Raw genomic sequence first — 20,324 nt, 5'->3', positions numbered from 1 at the left:
ATAAAATGGCGCAAATGCCTACTCCACCACCACCAACCTCCGGGCTTTATACATTACGCCATCTATACACACTTTGTAAATTTGCCCCATTGTATATGGCTTATTGGGGGCAGTGTAAGGTTGCTCCTTTATTTACTAATGCATGTGTCTGCCTTATGCCCCTCATCCTGCTAAGGTAACTGATAACAAGCAGGACTGTGAGGGGCACACGGACAGAGCAGGCTGTTCGCTCCTTACAAAGCGCGGGCAGCCCGTCACGTCCTCTCCTCCAGAGGCGTGTGTGGGCGCCTGTCACTGACGGGAAGAGCCAATGGCCGCGCCTGGCCCCGCCCCCTGCCGGCAGCGTATATAAGGAGCGCAGGCTGCTGCAGGGACCAGTCACCAGAGAAGCTCAGGCTGGAGACGACGCTCGGGATTTAGCTATAGGATACTATTACACATCGCTGTGGATTATTCTTCACAAGGACTACTCCTAGACTCTCTCATTATGACACTGGAGGATGCTGATACCTGTGACAACCATAACGAAACGTAAGTCCTGCTCTCTCCTATGTGATGACATGCCATGACTTCCCTCCATACCTGTATAGTGTCCAGGACTGTCTGCATTCAGGGTTACATAGAGCATGCAGCACCCTGTTTTATATAGAAGCATGCTATATTCCATACATGCAGTGTATATTCTGTATGTGCAGACCTGGTTATATGGCAGTAGTACCTTTCCTCCTTCATCACCTGCTCTTTCTCTATGTACAGGATGCATCCGGTAGCCACGGCTCTAGAAGACGTCCTCCTTGATGCCCACAGGCGAGAATCACTGACCATTGGTGTCTATGAATCAGCACAGATGATGGACAGGTAGGTCTCCAGTGGTTGTCCTACATTCCTTGAGGTTCATGATGACTGTACACTGGTGTTACATGTAATAGAATGCTGACACGTGCCTATCGCGGAAGCTTAAGGGCTCATTTACATTGCTAATTGGTGACCAGCAGAGTTGGGCGTTTGGTTAGTGATTTCCATCAGAGATTTGGTTTTGGCTCACAATCACTGATTTAAATCACTGACGAAACATTGATGTGTGAAAGAGGCCTAAGGCATCTTTAGAAGAGTGTATGCGCACAACTGTATGTATTTTGCAGCCTGAAAAATGCAGATCTTTGTTGTTTTTTTCAGACCAATTTACCAATGCCTCTTGTCTGCAAAACGGACAAGATTAGGAGATGTTCTGTCTTTTTTGCGGGGCTGTGGAATGGACATACGGATGCAGACAGCACGCGGTGTGCTGTCCGCATTTTTTGTAGTCCCATTGAAATGAATGGGTCCTCATCCGACCCGCAAAAAATGCAGATTGGATGCAGAGCAAAAACACGGTTGTGTGAATGGGCCCTAACTTGTACATGTGCTGCAGCAGTCCCTGAATCAGGAATGGGGACATTTATGTATGGTTGAGAATGGGTTAATGCGTTTACAGTGACCATAGCCTACAATGGTTATGACCTTTTTAAATAATGTGATTTTCTTTCCTCTCCCACAGAGATCCTGACAGTGTGGTCCTATGTCTTCTAGCAGCAGATCCGGAACATGAAGATGATGTCGCACTGAGCATACACTTTACACTGTTACAAGCCTTTTGCTGTGACAATGACATCAACATTTTGAGAATATCCGGCCTTCAACGCCTGTCAGAGATCATTCATAGTCAGATTGAACCAAGCTCCGAGCCCATGGATCTTCATTGCATCCTTGTATCGGTGAGTTTTTAGAACAAATCAGCTGAAGCACTCCAGTTCTTATGTCTACTTTATTTGCCCTCTTATAGGGGTCCAGTTTTTCATTCTTGCTCCCATCTAGTTGCAGAATGTACATTTTGGGCAGTCAGTTAGTCAGAATTTTTCCAGGATTTGCTCTGCAGGTTGTTTTATTGGTACCACCGGGATTAGTGCTTACATCATATGTGTCCAAAGGGTCCTCCACAGAGGAAGTTACTATCAGCCCTGACTAATACAAAAGGTGCCCAATTGCCATTCCCATTTTAGAAAACCCCTAAAGTTAGGCCACTGATGGAGTAGCACGAGACTAGACCATGTCCATCAGCGGCCTCCATTGAGTAACCCTGTGCATGGCATGGGTAACTAGTTGTATGCTGCCGATAAAGGAATCCAATCATGTGCCAATCCATCAATGGCTATGGTGGGATGGCAGCTGGCTGGACTACATAAGGGGATGGTGACAATGACGCAGATACCCTTATAGCAGTATATTAGTGCTGATTGTGGTGTTTTCAGCACATTGGCCAATCCCTTTCTTTCTAACTGGAGTTTATGCGTCCATGCTTGAGTTTCACCATTGCTAATTGTTCCTATTTCTTAAATACAGAATCCACACAACAATTCCTGGAAGGGTTCAAGTTTGGATGAGGTCTTTAATTATTGCGCTGAATGTAAATCCAGGAACCAATGGATACCCTTCATGTCACTAATGGACAGGTGATGCCGCTGGACCCTGCTTAATTCTGGTCATCTTGTGAACTCTCAGCCGTGCAAAAGAACTGACTGTCTGTGTCTGTGGAGTACCCATCTGTGCCATACTTGGTGTTATGGAGTCTTGGATAATGGCGACACACCAGACCACAGCTGAAAATCTTGGGCTCAGAACAAATAACTTTTTTTTGTATTGTGACGTAAAGCATGCAGCTGGATCTGCAAGGCACTTAGTACGTTTTGTTTTTTTTGTAGACTATATGGACCAATAAGGATTGCCTTTTATATATTATTTTTTTATCTGTCTGAATGGCTCATTTTTGGCAAGTGTTTGTTTGCCAGTAGTGGTGCCTTGATCATAGAAACTTACCCCAGGATCTAATCCTTTTACCTGGAAATGCTGATCACCTTTATGCCCAGTCTGACATTAAGGCTACATGCACACGACCGTGTGGCCGTATTGCGGCCTGCATACAGCGGGTCCGCAATACACCGGCACCATCCTTGTGCATTACGGATCGCGGACCCATTCACTTGAATGGGTCCGCAATCAAGGAGATGCGGAACGGAGACACTGATCGGAACCTAATTTGCATATCAATAAAGTATAACTCGGGAACGGAGTGTTTTAGGCCTCATGCACACGACCGTGTTGTGTTTTGCGGTTCGCAAATAGCGGATCCACAAAATACGGGTGGCGTCCGTGTGCATTCCGCAATTTGCAGAACGGCACGGACAGCCTTTTATTATAAATGCCTATTCTTGTCCGCAAAGCGCAGACAAGAATAGGACATGTTATATTTTTTTTGCAGGGCCACGGAACGGAGCAACGGATGCGTACAGCACACTGAGTGCGGTCCACATCTTTTGCGGCCCCATTAAAGTGAATGGGTCCGCATCCGAGCCGCCAAAACGGCAGCTCGGATGCAGACCAAAACAACGGCTGTGTGCATGAGGCCTAACTCAGATGAACCACAGTCTATGCAAACAGTTGGATAGGGAGGTCGCTGGTGACAGATTCCCTTTAATTATACCGTATGAAAAACCAAATGTCAATGCAAAAAATGGATGTCTTCACTTGTCAAGTTTCTAATAAATGTTGCAATTATACATTTTATGCATCAAGTCTATTTTCATATTTGTTTGCATCTTTACTCTTGTGTGTAACCTGTATGGACAATGTTACCAGGATATCCATTAACTCAAGGGGAAGTGTGACAACATCTCATGTTCTTTTGTAAAACTGCACTCCATAATATAAAACAGTGCACCAAAAATGGCTCAATGCTTAATCCCTTAAGGACCGGGCCATTTTTCACCTTAAGGACCTGACTGATTTTTGCAAATCTGACCAGTGTCACTTTATGTGGTGATAACTTTAAAACGCTTTTACTTATCCAGGCCATTCTGAGATTGTTTTATCACATATTGTACTTCATGACACTGGTAAAATGGAGTCAATTTTTTTTATAAAAAAATACAAAATTTACCAAAATTTTCCAAGTTTCAATTTCTCTACTTCTATAATACATAGTAAGACCTACAAAAATAGTTATTAATTTAAATTCCCCATATGTTCATGTTTGGATCATTTTGGGAATGCCATTTTAGTTTTTGGGGACGTTACAAGGCTTAGAAGTTTAGAAGCAAATCTTGACATTTTTCCGAATTTCCAAAACCCACTTTTAAGGACCAGTTCAGGTCTGAAGTCCCTTTGTGAGGCTTACATAATAGAAACCACCCAAAATATGACCCCATTTTGGAAACCACACCCCTCAAGGTATTCAAAACTGATTTTACAAACGTTGTTAACCCTTTAGGTGTTCCACAAGAGGTACTGGTAAATGGAGATGAAATTTCAGAATTTAAAATTTTTGGGCAAATTTTAATCCATTTTTTCCAGTAACAAAGCAAGGGTTAACAGCCAAACCAAACTCAATATTTATTGCCCTGATTCTGTAGTTTACAGAAACACCCTAAATGTGGCCGTCAACTGCTGTATGGGCACACGGCAGGGCGCAGAAGGAAAGGACCGCTATATGGCTTTTGGAGGGCAGATTTCGCTGGAATAATTTTCAGGTGCCATGTCACATTTGAAGACACCCTGAGGTACCCCTACAGTGGAAAACCCCTAGAAGTGACCATAGGCATGCGCAGCCTATTGCATTAGGGTGTGCACCCTAAACCACCTAAACCATAATATCACGTGTGTGATATTATAAATATATATATATATATATATATATATATATATATACACACACACACACCGGCTGGGCCTCACCCTAGCGTTGGCGTGACTCTGCCTCTGCGCCTAGGAACAATATATAGGGGGGGGCACATAAGATACCACAGTCAAAAATGGGGGGGCACTAATTTTCACCACTTAATCATACTACTGAAAAAAACTAAATAAGTATATATAAATAAGATTACAAAATACGAGAGTATTGCGGATGCAGGGATACCTTTTTATTGTACTAATCTAATACTTAAAAGACAAGCTTTCAAGAGTTTTCCGCTTCCTCTGTATTGCTTCAGACCTGAGAAAGAGAGAAACACTCTCCAAAACTTTTCTTTAGAGTTTAAAGCAGTTTCAGCACTAATAAAATAATTTACTTACAAAAGAAGCTATTCAGTTGTCTGCTGTGCCGTCCTCTGCTTGCTTCCGCGGATCTTCCCCTGCTTTCAGTCTCTCCTCAATGCGCAGGTGTACTGTTATGGGGGCATCTGTGGATGACATATGACTGAGGAGGGCTATCAGGGGCTATTATACAGGGGGTAACAACCAAGGAGTATCAGGGTACATTATACAGGGGTAATATAACTGAGGAAGGCTTTTAAGGACATTATACAGTGGGGATATAAGTTGTATTACCCCTGTATAATGTCCCCTGATAGCCCTCCTCAGTTATGTTACCCCTGTATAATAATGTCCCCTGATACCCCTCAGTTATATAACCCCTGTATAATAATGTCCCTTGATACCCCTTATATTACCCTGTATAATAATATACACTGATACCCCTTAGTCATATTTCCCGCCCTGTATAATTTAACCTGATACCCCTCAGTTATATTATATAACTGAGGGGTATCAGGGTACATTATACCGGGGAAATATAACGGAGGGCTATCAGGGACATAATACAGGGGTGAGGGGTAAGAAGTTATATTACCCCTGTATAATGTGTGATAGTAGCCTAGCCCTCCTCAGTTATATTACCCCTCATGTACCCTGATACCCCTAGTTATATTACCCCCTGTATAATATACCCTCTCAGATATATTATATAACTGAGGGGTATCAGGGTAATACAGGGGACAACAGAGGAAGCGTAGCACTGTGGGACAGGGGGTTACAATACTTCTTTTTTTATATGCCCTCAGCCCTCACCTCACCAACTTGCAGGCGCGCTAGGTACACACAGATGCAGCGTGGCGTCAACTCAGCCTGCACAGCACGCACCGTACGGCTTCTTCTGCCTCCGCTGGGTCCAGGACTCCACCCCCTATGTGAATACTAGCCACCGCCCTCCCACAGCCAGGTATTGTAAATCAAATTACAATGCGGCGGCCAGCATAACAGACAGGGGAATCAGCGGGGGGCAGTGAGCACGGAGGTGACTATTAGGGTGTGCCCCGGCACACCCCGTGCGCAGGCCTATGGAAGTGACCCCATTTTGGAAACTACACCCCTCAAGGAATTTTTCAAGGCATGTAGCGAGCACTTTGACCCAACAAGAGATTCATTTAATATTTGGCTGTGAAAACGAATTTTTTTTATTTTTTTTTACAAGAAAATGTCTCTTTAGGCCCACATTATTTATTTTCACAAGGGGTAACAGAGTAAATTACACCCACAATTTGTTACCCATTCTCTCTTGAATATGGCAACACTTCATATGTGGCCGTAAACTGCTGTATGGGCACACTAAGTTTCAGTGTACTGATAAGCAAAAGTTTATGTATTCGGTATACTACAAATTGTGTGTGTGTGTGTATATATATATATATATATATATATATATATATATATATATATACACTTTATATGGTAGGACATAGTCGCCAAATATAGCAGATAAAATAAAAAAGGGTCTCAAATGATATCAAAGAAATATGTTGTATATAATATGTCATCACATTGCAGAGGCACTGAGCTACCAGAACATACAAAGTTCTAGTCCCCTTTTATAAAACAACACCCGTCAAGGTATTCATCTAGGGGTGTAATGAGAATCTTTTTAGAATGCCAATTGAAATGTGGAGAAAAGGGAAATTAGAATTTTTACCAGCAAACAGTTTCAAGGGGGTGTTTTATAAAATGATCAAAGGGGGTTTAGTTAAAAGTCCATATTGTTTTAATAATATTACAACATCAACAATTTCAAAATTTAATAAACAATTATTGTACAACTTGATAATAACCACCCAGTTTGTCCCAAGCCTGCCAGTCCTCTGGCAGGGGAAGAAGAAAAGAAAAAAATAAATACCTCCCACAATCCGCTCCGCCGTCCCGCAGTTTCCGCCCCTCCCCTGACCACCCCGGACCCTTCATTTCAACCATTCCTGCCATAGTCTAGTAAATCTGGTTATATTACTTATCGATATCAAATGGAATCTTTCACAGAAAATTGAGATTCTGGCCAAATTCTCCCATTCCTTAATTGTAGGTGACACCCTACTACCCCAACGACCAATAATACATTTCCTGGCATTTCCTGGCATAGAATAAGAGTTTGGTTGCTATTACTCGGTGGTTTAAATTGCCTATCCCTTCCATTACCCCCAAAATACATATTTCAAAATCTGCCGGGACTCTATACCCATGGTATACCTCTATCCTTTCACTTACATTCCCCCAAAATTCTTGAATCACTCTACATGACCAAAGTATGTGAACATAATCAGCGCCTATCTGTCCACATTTTTTACAGCAAAAATCTTCAGATTTGTAGAATTTCATCAAGTCCTTGGGAGAGTAATATAATCGGTATAAGATGTTGGGTAACCCTGTGAGAAAAATGATGTGAAACCCCATTTTTTGCCAATATCGCCTTTTCCCAGAACTCTGTCTGCTGAGGGAAAGATTTCTGCCATTTATGCGTTAAACAATTAACTTCTTTCTTTTCGGACCTCTGCTTTAGGCCTCTTTCACACTACAGTATGTCCATTTCAGTGTTTTGCGTTCCGTTTTTCACGGATCCGTTGTCCCGTTTTTGGGTTCTGTTGTGTCTCCGTTTCCGTTCAGTATGTCCGCAAAAACCTTTCAGTATGGTTTCCGTATGGTTCCCGTATACGGTCCGTTTTTCACGGATCAAAAACGGAAGCCACCTGTATTTGTGCTCAGCCAAAGTTTGGCAACAAGAAACACATGGCCACAGTGGGCTGGGCCTAGCATTTGTTAATGATGGATCCGCAAAAAACAGATGACATACAGATGACATACGGATGCCTTCCGTATGCATTCCGTTTTTTTGCGGACCCATTGACTTTAATGGAGCCACGGACCGTGATTTGCGGAGAAACATAGGACATGTTCTATCTTTCCACGGCACGGAAATACTGAAATACTGAAACGGAATGCACACGGAGACACTTCAGTATTTTTTGCTGAACCATTGAAATGAATGGTTCAGTATCTGTTCCGTATACTGAACTCCAAAAACGTCCAGTATACTGAACGCAAAATACTGTAGTGTGAAAGAGGCCTTAACAGAAGTCGATATATCCTTGATATCAGCTTCTTACACATGGTTAGTTTAGCTATATTGACTAGAGATTGTGGAAGGGTATGTATATATGTTCCCTTTCCTAAAGATGCACGCAGAGCTTGTTTCATCTGAAGGTAAAAGAAGGTCATGTCCCTATTTTCAACTCCACAGGTTTCTAGAAGGTCTGCATATCCAATTATATCTCCTTCCTTCCATATCTGTCCTAGTCTATAGATTCCATTTTTCCACCAAACTTCTTGTTGGATTGGCTTTTATTCTCCAAGATGACAATTATCCCACAATAGAGTGTCGCTATGCACTCCCGTATGAGACCACATATCTCTTACCTCTTTCCAGATTTTAGTCCATAGCAAGAATAATGGTATTTTGTTTGTTTGCTGTTGTGTCAATATATCGGTCTCCAACAGTTGAAAAATATTGCAGTTATGTACAGGTGAGGTACATTCTAAAACTATCTTTTATGCAAAGACCCGGCTTTGAGGGGCACGTCTCACAATGATGAATTGTGTCTTTCCTGATTCCATTTCTGGAGCATACCCGGCACCTTTTTTGTGGCATTCTCCATGTCTATGTGGGGGGAACTACCCCAGGGAAATGCTGTCCTCGTATTATTCTGCTCTCACTTCCTGTGGCCCTGCTCCCTTCTCCAAATAAAAAGGTCTTTATTACTTTTTCTTGAAAGTGCAGGAATTTTCCTCTGTTTCCTGCACTTCTGTATATTACAAAAGCATTAGGCCTCCTGCACACGACCGTTTTTTCCCCCCGTTTATTGGCCGTTTTTTGCGTTCCGTATACGGAACCATTCATTTCAATGGTTCCGCAAAAAAAACTGAATGTACTCCGTATGCATTCCGTTTCCGTATTTCCGTTCCGTTTAAAGATAGAACATGTCCTATTATTGCCCGCAAATCATGTTCCGTGGCTCCATTCAAGTCAATGGGTCCGCCAAAAAAGGAACACATACGGAAATGCATCCGTATGTCTTCCGTTCCGTTTTTTGCGGAACCATCTATTGAAAATGTTATGCCCAGCCCAATTTTATCTATGTAATTACTGTATACTGTATATGCCATACGTAAAAAACGGAACAGAAACGGAAACACAATGGAAACAAAAAACGGAACAACAAATCCGTGAAAAACGGACCGCAAAACACTGCAAAAGCCATACGGTCGTGTGCAGGAGGCCGAAACAAAAAAAAAAACGGAACGGATCAGTGAAAAACGGACCGCAAAACACTGAAATAGGCCTCTTTCACACTACCGTATTTTTTTCCCGTTTTGCGGGCCGTTTTTTGCGTTCCGTATACGGTCCATATACGGAACCATTCATTTCAATGGGTCCGCAAAAAAAAACGGAATGTACTCTGTATGCATTCCGTTTCCGTGTTTCCGTTTTGTGCAAAGATAGAATATGTCCTATATTTGGCCGCAAATCACGTTCCGTGGCTCCATTAAAGTCAATGGGTCCGCAAAAAAAACTGAATGCATACGGAAATGCATCCGTATGTCTTTCGTATCCGTTCCGTTTTTGCGGAACCATCTATTGAAAATATTATGCCCAGCCCAATTAATTTTGTAATTACTGTATATTGTATATGCCATACGGAAAAACGGAACCTAAATGGAAACACAACGGAAACGGATCCATGAAAAACGGACCGCAAAACACTGAAAAAGCCATACGATCGTGTGTAGGAGGCCTTATTCTTTGGTCTATAAAATTTTTAGGCAGATGTTTTTGATTTTGTCTGACAGTTCCGCATGCAACAGTGTCTCTGGAAAACAGGCATTTCAGTAATGGGACACTTGTGTAGAAAAAGTCAAGGTACAGGTTGTACCCTTGACCGAGCAGGGGGTGAATCAAGTCCCATACTATTTTGCCTGCTATTCCAAGGAGAGGGGGGGGGGGCACTCTGGGGGTTACATTTTTGAATATTTTCCCTCGTAAACTCTAAATTTATGTGTATAGCCACTTTCGCTTTCACATAGTTTGTAGAGTTTGATGCCATATCTGGCCCGTTTCTTGGGCAGGTATTGGCGAAAATGCAGTCTGCCCTTGAAATGCACAAGGGATTCATCAATGGACAGGTGCTTTTGGGGGGTGTATACCTGGGCAAACTTGGGATTATAATGATCTATAATGGGCTGAATTTTGTATAAACGATCGTATCCAGGATCATTAGGGGGTGGACAATCTGCATTATTGTTATAATGTTGAAATTTCAAATCGGGTCCTGGACATAATGGTGCGGTATAGTGGTGTGTGATGTAAAAGGTCATTACTCCAATATGACCGTAGTGATGGTTTTTTTAATTATCCCCATACTAATTATTAGAATTTTCATTTCCAAAAGGGTCGTGGGAGTCCACTGAAGGGGTCTTGCATAGTATGAGTTGGGGTGGGTGGCTAAAAATTGATTGGCATAAAGATTAGTTTGCTCCCCCATCATGCCTATCAATTCATCAGAAAAAAAATCAGCTTCTGTGAACCCTGCAGTGTTCCCATGAATGCCTGTAGTGGCCGTAAAGTCCGGCACCTGAGGTACAAAGTTATTAGCAGAAGTCCAGCTGGGGTCATTTGTAGAAGCTGATGCGCTGCTAACTCTACTGCGTCTGTGAGAGGGTTCGTCAACTGATGAATCAGAAGAAGAGCTATACACAAGAAAATATTCTTCTTCTCCACTGTCAGAGTCAGACTCTGAGGCTAGTATGGCATAAGCCTCCTCGGCGCTGTACACCCGTTGAGACATTTTGTAAATTTGTAAAATTTATATATATATAGTTTTTTTTTATTCAGAAAAAAATTGAAAAAAGAAAGTGCTCCAAAAGCAGTGGAGCTTTATGGACTGGTCACAGATAGAAGATAGAGGTTCAGAGGTATGGGGGCGGGGGGGGGGGTTGAAACAGAGTATTTATAATCGGAGACTGACGGAGTACTGACGTCCCCAGTATTTTTTATTTTTTTTTACAATAAACGTTAGTCTAACTTACCCTAAAACTAGAGCTCTAAGGCTGCGTTCACACGGGCGAGATTTCCGCGCGGGTGCAATGCGGTAGGTAAACGCATTGCACCCGCACTGAATCTGGACCCATTCATTTCTATGGGGCTGTTCAGATGAGCGATGATTTTCACGCATCACTTATGCGTTGCGTGAAAATCGCAGCATGCTCTATATTCTGCGTTTTTCACGCAACGCAGGCCCCATAGAAGTGAATGGGGTTGCGTGAAAATCGCAAGCATCCGCAAGCAAGTGCGGATGCGGTGCGATTTTCACGCATGGTTGCTAGGTGACAGTCTATAAACTGTATTACTTTCCCTTATAACATGGTTATAAGGGAAAATAATAGCATTCTGAATACAGAATGCATAGTACAATAGGGCTGGAGGGGTTTAAAAAAATAAACTCATTAACTCACCTTCTCCTCTTGATCTCGAAGTTCCCGGTCTCTTCTTTACTTGAGTTGTGGGCTAAAGGACCTTTGAGTTGAGTTTACTGATGAGTTGTGGGCTAAAGGACCTTTGGTGACGTCAGATCTCATGCTCCAATCACATGGTACATCACCACGGTGAATGCGTTGCGGGAACACCCGCGATTTATCCGCGCGAGTGCAAAACATTGTAATGAGTTTTGCACAGGCGTGAGAAAAATCGCGCATGTTTGGTACCCAAACCCGAACTTCTTCACACAAGTTCGGGCTTGGGATCGGTGTTCTGTAGATTGTATTATTTTCCCTTATAACATGGTTATAAGGGAAAATAATAGCATTCTGAATACAGAATGCATAGTACAATAGCGCTGGAGGGGTTAAAAAAAAATAAAAAAAATAAAAAAAAATTTAACTCGTCTGTCTCCTTCTTTGCTGAACAGGACCTGTGGTGAGCATTCATTCCAGGACCTGTGGTGATGTCACTCCGGTCATCACATGACCCATCACCATGGTAAAAGATCATGTGATGACCGGAGTGACGTCACCTCAGGTCCTGGAATTAATGCTCACCACAGGTCCTGTTCAGCAAAGAAGGAGACAGACGAGATGCCGGCAGCGCCAGCAAGTGGATTAAGGTGAGTTAATTTTTATTTTTTATTTTTTTAACCCCTCCAGCGCTATTGTACTATGCATTCTGTATTCAGAATGCTATTATTTTCCCTTATAACCATGTTATAAGGGAAAATAATAATGATCGGGTCTCCATCCCGATCGTCTCCTAGCAACCGTGCGTGAAAACCGCATCCGCACTTGCTTGCGGATGCTTGTGATTTTCACGCAACCCCATTCACTTCTATGGGGCCTGTGTTGCGTGAAAAACGCAGAATATAGAGCATGCTGCGATTTTCACGCAACGCACAAGTGATGCGTGTAAATCCCCGCTCATGTGAACAGCCCCATAGAAATGAATGGGTCAGTATTCAGTGCGGGTGCAATGCGTTCAACTCACGCATCGCATCCGCACGGAATACTCGCCCGTGTGAAAGGGGCCTAACCCTGCTAACTCCCTAACTAACCCTAATGAATTGCCAAAAACAGGTTACTGACAGTATGGATGACAGGGACTGAGGTGTTTATTGAAGTGTAATTGTGTGTGCTGATGTACTGTCACTATTGGCAGACAGCACACAGTGACAGGTACAGGGGACAAATGAGGGGCACTTTTGGAGTGTGTGTGTTTTTTTCCCCCACAGGTCTGTTTCACTGGCTCTGACTCCGATCACTTCTCTTAACCTGGGTTCACACCTGAGCGTTTTACAGTGCATTCCTACGCGCTGTAAAACGCTCAACAGGCAAAAACCAATGTTTCCCTATGGGCATGGTTCTCACCTGAGCGTTTTACAGCGCGTACGAACACGCTGTAAAACGCCCTATGCCCCAAGAAGTACAGGAGCTTCTTTGGGGCGAATTGTCGCGCGTAACACCTCTGTTTTTCATGGTACGCCTCTGTGGTCAATAGCAAGAACGCGCGTACAACGCGCGTTTCCAAAATACAAAAACGCCCCAAAATACTCCCGATAAAAACACCTGTAAACAGCGCATATCGAATACGCTCAGGTCTGAACCCAGGCTTACTGAAATGAGAGGATCGAAGCTGAGAGATAGCGTTCTGTACTTAACTCATTGTGATTGGTCCACAGTCAGGAACGGACCAATCACAATGAATTATGTACAGAAAGCGATTTCTCATCTCTGATCCTCTCATTTCAGTGAGAGCCAGATGCCAGAAGAGGAGGAGATGTGTGCGGGCATGCGCACACGCGCGCGATCACTCGTAGGTAGGAAATAATGTGTGGCGGTGATCTGCAGCCTGGACCACAGCTGATTGGTCCCTGGCCGTCAAGGGCAAGTTGATCACTCCCCGACATAGTGGGGTAAGTTGCGCTTCAGGAGCGAGATCTCAGCCGGGGAGCATTTAAATGAACGCCGTGCATGTTCGGCGTTCTGCGTTCTGGCACAGTTTTCCCCGCCGTACATGCACGGTGTTCTGCGCTAAGGGGTTAAAAAGTTATTTTTTCCCCCACAAGATCAGTATTTGATCAGTGGAAGTCTGACTCCAGGCACCCCTGTCTATCAGCGGTTTGAAGAGGCTGTGGTGGTCCAGTGAGTGACGCTGCCGCCTTGCAGTTTAGCAAGCACAGTGCCATACATTGTATAGTGGCTGAGCTTGGTATTGCAGTTCAGCCCCATTCACTTGAGTGGAACGGAGCTGTGCTTTAGTCTATGTGACTGAATGATGTCATTGGCCCAGGAAGCGGCTGCAGTGCTCACTGGAGCTCCGCAGTCATCTCTTTAAACATTTAATCTCCCGAGTGACTGGGGTCAAACCCCCACCGATTTTATACTGATGACCTGTCCTGAGGATAGGCCACCAATATTAAACACTGAGACAACTCATTTAGGATAAAATACCATTACTCATATGTTAAATCTCTGCTGCTCCGGTCCGATGCTCTGGTACTCCTTACCAGTTTTTGTTTTCCTGCAGCAGTGACATAATGTAAATCAAAATAACTGCAGCCAATCATTTTCCTCAACAGCCACGTCCCATACATGCTAGCATCACTCCTGAGGCCAGTGCTTTGCTATAGTCATCACATAAATGCTCCAGGCATATAAACAAAGATCGTAGGAGAACCCTGGAGCATCTGTGGGGGGTGAGGGGGATATTAAAGAGGACCTTTTACTAGATTAAAACATCTAAACTAACTATACAGACATGTAGAGCGGCTCCCAGGGATCTCTCTGCACTTACTGTTATACCTGGGCGCCGCTCCGCTCGCCCGGTATAGGCTCCGGTAGCTTCACATGTTAGGCTCCACCCAGGGGAACCTGCCGGCGTCTCTTTCTCCCATGCTGTAGCGCTGGCCAATCGCAGCGCTCAGCTCATAGCCTGAGAGGTTTTTTTTTCTCTCAGGCTATGAGCTGAGCGCTGCGATTGGCCAGCGCTACAGCATGGAAGAATGAGACGCCGGCAGGTTCCTCTGGGTGGAGCCTAACATGTGAAGATACCGGAGGCTATACCGGGAGAACGGAGCGGCGCCCAGGTATAATAGTAAGTGCAGGGAGATCCCTGGGCGCCGCTCTACATGTCTGTATAGTTAGTTTAGATTTTTTAATCTAGTGAAAGGTCCTCTTTAAAGAAGATCGAGACAAACCATTTAAAGGGGTTCTGCAGTTTGTTTAAACTGATGATCTATCCTCTGGATAGATCATCAGCATCTAATCGGCGGGGGTCCGACACCCAGGACCCCCGCCGATCAGCTGTTTGAGAAGGAAGCAGCGCCGCGGCCTTCTCACTGTTTACCGCAGGCCCAGTGACATAATGACTAATATCAATGGCCTGGACAGGGCTAACTCCATTCAAGTGAATAGAGCTTAGCCTCGCCCAGGCCAGTTGATACTAGTCGTGACGTCACTGGGCCTGCGGTAAACAGTGAGAAGGCCGCGGCGCTGCTGCCTTCTCAAACAGCTGATCGGCGGGGGTCCCGGGTGTCGGACCCCCGCCGGTCATATGCTGATGATCTATCCAGAGGATAGATCATCAGTTTAAACAAACTGCAGAACCCCTTTTAGAAAAAAAGGGTGATTTACAATGTATCTGGTAACTACTTTCCTGTGAGGTAGAAAAACTTTGGTCTGTGAGCTCATGACCTGCGGAGTCTTACTAAATCATGTTCATGGCGCATGAATGGATCAAAGGATCTTGTGTTGGACCCACACTTGACATTGTAATCAGTCCTACCAAGAGCAAGGAATTTATCATTTTTGGGGGTTAATGATGATCTAGTAATCATTATTGCTGATACTGTGTATGTGTGTAGAACACAATTAAAGAGGACATGTACTTCTGTAAAGGCAGACAGTGGGTCCTCAGAGTCAATCTTATAGGCCCAAGGTATTTGAGCCCGACACTACGCTAAAGGCCAGTGAGAGACTTTACATCGTTTGCTTTGTCATATGTGTCCTATTAGGAACAAATAAGATTGGCATATTGACAATGTCAGCTACAGTATCTGTGCTCTGTGAGCAGGTGTGCTCCCATATTTCTTTTTGCACACAGTATGGAGGGTTACAAGGAACATAGTATTGGGCAGGCCTGCAAAAATATCGATTATATAATAAAGATTATATTGGCAAGGTTCTGTCTGTTCCTGAATAAGCTATACGTTTAAGAACAGTTGTTATAAGTTATATTCACACACGACAGATTTGTTGCAGGCATTTCTGCAGTAAATCTGCCACGTGTGACTATGCCCTAAGGCAATAATAGGACATGTTCTATCTTTCAACGGAACGGAAATACGGAAGCAGAATGCATACGGAGTACATTACGTTTTTTTTTGGGGAACCATTGATATGAATGGTTCCGTATACGGACCGTATACGGAATGCAAAAAACGGACCGCAAAATGGAAACAAAAAACGGTAGTGTGAAAGAGGCCTTAGGGCTCATGCACACGACAGTATTTTGCGTTCCGTATACGGACCGTATTTTGATTCCGTATACGGTCCGTATACGGAACCATTCATTTCAATGGGTCCGCAAAAGATGCGGACAGCACTTTGTGTGCTGTCCGCATCCGTTGCTCTGTTCCGTGACCCTGCAAAAATTATGAGACATGTCCTATTCTTGTCCGTTTTGCGGACAAGAATAGGAATCTCTATAATGGGCCTCCTGTTCCGTTCCGCAAATTGCGGAAGGCACACGGGCGGCATCCTTTTTTTGCGGATCCGCAATTTGCGGACCGCAAAAAATGGCACAGTCGTGTGCATGAGCCCTTAGGCCTCCTGCACACAAACTTATTTGTTCCGTTCCGTGCATTGGGGACCATGCAAAACGGACGCCTTTAAAGGCATTCTGTTTTCTCTCTGTCCTAATAGAAGTTTATGGGAATCAAAACGGATCCATCTAGTTCCCGTTATGCAAGACAGAAAACAAAGTCCTATCGACAGGACTTTGTTTTCCGTCTTGCATAACGGGACCCAGATGGATCCGTTATGTTTTCCCATAGACTTCTATTAGGACGGAGCAAAACGGAATGCCTCTTAAAGGCTTCCGTTTTGCATTCCATCCTATGGATTCCATTATGTTCCATTATAACACTCCATAACGCTAGTGTGAACCCACCCTTAGGGTCCATTCACACGTCCGTGGTGTGTTGCGGACCCGCAAATTGCGGAACCGCAACACACCTGGCCGGCACTCCCTATAGAAATGCCTATTCTTGTCCGCATCTGCGGACAAGAATAGGACATGTTCTATCTTTTGCGGAGCTGCGGAGCGGAATTTCGGGGCCGCGCTCCGCAAATGCGGAAGCGGAGAGCACATAGTCCGGGCCCATAGAGAAATTGCGGAATGGGTGCGGACCCTTTTGCGGACGTGTGAATGGACCCATAGGTCTAGTTCACACGAACGTTTTTTTTCGGGTGTACGGGCCGTTTTTTTGTGTTCCGTATATGGTCCGTATACGGAACCATTCATTTCAATGGTTACGCAAAAACGGAATGTGTTCTGTATGCATTCCGTTTCCGTATTTCCATTTTTCCGTTCCGTTGAAAGATAGAACATGTCCTATATTTGGCCGCAAATCACATTCCGTGGCTCCATTAAAGTCAATGGGTCCGCAAAAAAAACGGAACACATACGGAAATGCATCCGTATGTCTTCCGTATCTGTTCCGTTTTTGCTGAACCATCTATTGAAAATGTTATGCCCAGCCCAATTTTTTCAATGTAATTACTGTTTACTGTATATGCCATACGGAAAAACGGAACAGAAACGGAAACACAACGGAACTCAAAAACGGAACAACGGATCCGTGAAAAACGGACCGCAAAAAACTATAAAAGCCATACGTTCGTGTGAACTAGGCCTTAGGCCTATTGCACACGACCGTATGGCTTTTTCAGCGTTTTGCGGTCCGTTTTTCACGGATCCGTTGTTCCGTTTTTTGTTTCCGTTGTGTTTCCGTTTTTGTTCCGTTCCGTATGGCGTATACAGTATACAGTAATTACATAGATAAAATTGGGCTGGGCATAACATTTTCAATAGATGGGTCAGCAAAAAACGGAACGGAAACGGAAGACATACGGATGCATTTCCGTATGTGTTCAGTTTTTTTTGCGGACCCATTGACTACAATGGAGCCACGGAACGTGATTTGCGGGCAATAATAGGACATGTTCTATCTTTACATAGTAATTTCCCCCACACTGCCTCCACATAGTAATTTCCCCCAAACTGCCCCCCCCCAACATAGTAATTTGCCCCTACACTGCCTCCACATAGTATTTTCCCCCACACTGCCCCCACATAGTAATTTGCCCCCACATGGTAGTTTCCCGCACACTGCCCCCACATAGTATTTTCCACCACACTGCCCCCACACAGTAGTTTCCCCCACACTGCCCCCACATAGTATTTTCCACCACACTGCCCCCACACAGTAGTTTCCCCCACACTGCCCCCACATAGTAATTTCCACCACACTGCCCCCACACAGAAGTTTCCCCCACACTGCCCCCACATAGTAATTTCCACCACACTGCCCCCACACAGTAATTTCCACCACACTGCCCCACATAGTAATTTCCACCACACTGCCCCACATAGTAATTTCCACCACACTGCCCCACATAGTAATTTCCACCACACTGCCCCCACACAGTAATTTCCACCACACTGCCCCCACACAGTAGTTTCCCCCACACTGCCCCCACATAGTAATTTCCACCACACTGCCCCCACATAGTAATTTCCACCACACTGCCCCACATAGTAATTTCCACCACACTGCCCCACATAGTAATTTCCACCACACTGCCCCCACACATTAGTTTCCCCCCCCCCACAGTAATTTCCCTCACACTGCCCCCACACAGTAATTTCCCCCACACTGCCCCCACATAGTAATTTCCCCCACACTGCCCCCACATAGTAATTTCCCCCACACTGCCCCCACATAGTAATTTCCACCACACTGCCCCACACAGTAATTTCCACCACACTGCCCCCACACAGTAGTTTCCCCCACACTGCCCCCACATAGCAATTTCCCCCACACTGCCCCCACATAGCAATTTCCCCCACACTGCCCCCACATAGCAATTTCCCCCACACTGCCCCCACATAGCAATTTCCCCCACACTGCCCCCACATAGCAATTTCCCCCACACTGCCCCCACATAGCAATTTCCCCCACACTGCCCCCACATAGCAATTTCCCCCACACTGCCCCCACATAGCAATTTCCCCCACACTGCCCCCACATAGCAATTTCCCCCACACTGCCCCCACATAGCAATTTCCCCCACACTGCCCCCACATAGCAATTTCCCCACACTGCCCCCACATAGCAATTTCCCCCACACAGTAATTTTCCCCACACTGCCCCACATAGTAATTTCCACCACATTGCCCCACATAGTAATTTCCACCACATTGCCCCACATAGTAATTTCCACCACACTGCCCCCACACAGTAATTTCCCCCACACTGCCCCCACACAGTAATTTCCCCCACACTGCCCCCACACAGTAATTTCCCCCACACTGCCCCACATAGTAATTTCAACCACACTGCCCCACATAGTAATTTCCACCACATTGCCCCCACACAGTAGTTTCCCCCACACTGCCCCCACATAGCAATTTCCCCCACACTGCCCTCACACAGTAATTTCCCCCACACTGCCCCCACACAGTAATTTCCCCCACACTGCCCCCACACAGTAATTTCCCCCACACTGCCCCACATAGTAATTTCCACCACACTGCCCCACATAGTAATTTCCACCACACTGCCCCTACACAGTAGTTTCCCCCACACTGCCCCCACATAGCAATTTCCCTCACACTGCCCCACATAGTAATTTCCACCACACTGCCCCCACATAGTAATTTCCACCACACTGCCCCACATAGTAATTTTCACCACACTGCCCCCACACAGTAGTTTCCCTCACACTGCCCCCACACAGTATTTTCCCTCACACTGCCCCACATAGTAATTTCCACCACACTGCCCCACATAGTAATTTCCACCACACTGCCCCCACATAGTAATTTCCCCCACACTGCCCCCACATAGTAATTTCCCACACACTGCCCCACATAGTAATTTCCACCACACTGCCCCCACATAGTAATTTCCACCACACTGCCCCCACATAGTAATTTCCACCACACTGCCCCCACATAGTAATTTCCACCACACTGCCCCCACACAGTAGTTTCCCCCACATTGCCCCCACACATTAGTTTCCCCCACATTGCCCCCACACATTAGTTTCCCCCACACTGCCCCACATAGTAATTTCCACCACACTGCCCCACATAGTAATTTCTACCACACTGCCCCCACACAGTAGTTTCCCCCACACTGCCCCCCACACAGTAATTTCCACCACACTGCCCCCACATAGTAATTTCCACCACACTGCCCCCACATAGTAATTTCCACCACACTGCCCCACATAGTAATTTCCACCACACTGCCCCCACACAGTAGTTTCCCCCACATTGCCCCCACACATTAGTTTCCCCCACATTGCCCCCACACATTAGTTTCCCCCACACTGCCCCACATAGTAATTTCCACCACACTGCC

General features: G+C 45.0%; 1 protein-coding gene across 1 annotated transcript; it reads left to right on the top strand.

The window, feature by feature from the left end:
• Positions 1-396: 396 nt before the first annotated feature.
• Positions 397-2,934, top strand: GADD45B (growth arrest and DNA damage inducible beta). The gene is made up of 4 exons (XM_040420415.1): positions 397-531; positions 757-858; positions 1,538-1,754; positions 2,380-2,934. Exons 1-4 carry the CDS (start codon positions 488-490, stop codon positions 2,491-2,493), a joined length of 477 nt encoding a protein of 158 aa, XP_040276349.1. The 5' UTR covers positions 397-487; the 3' UTR covers positions 2,494-2,934.
• Positions 2,935-20,324: the final 17,390 nt, after the last annotated feature.

This window comes from Bufo bufo, chromosome 2 (assembly GCF_905171765.1).
Source record: "Bufo bufo chromosome 2, aBufBuf1.1, whole genome shotgun sequence".
Classification (NCBI taxonomy): domain Eukaryota; kingdom Metazoa; phylum Chordata; class Amphibia; order Anura; family Bufonidae; genus Bufo; species Bufo bufo.
The sequence above is the reverse complement of the archived record's forward strand: the minus strand, read 5'-3'. Positions and strand labels throughout refer to the sequence as shown.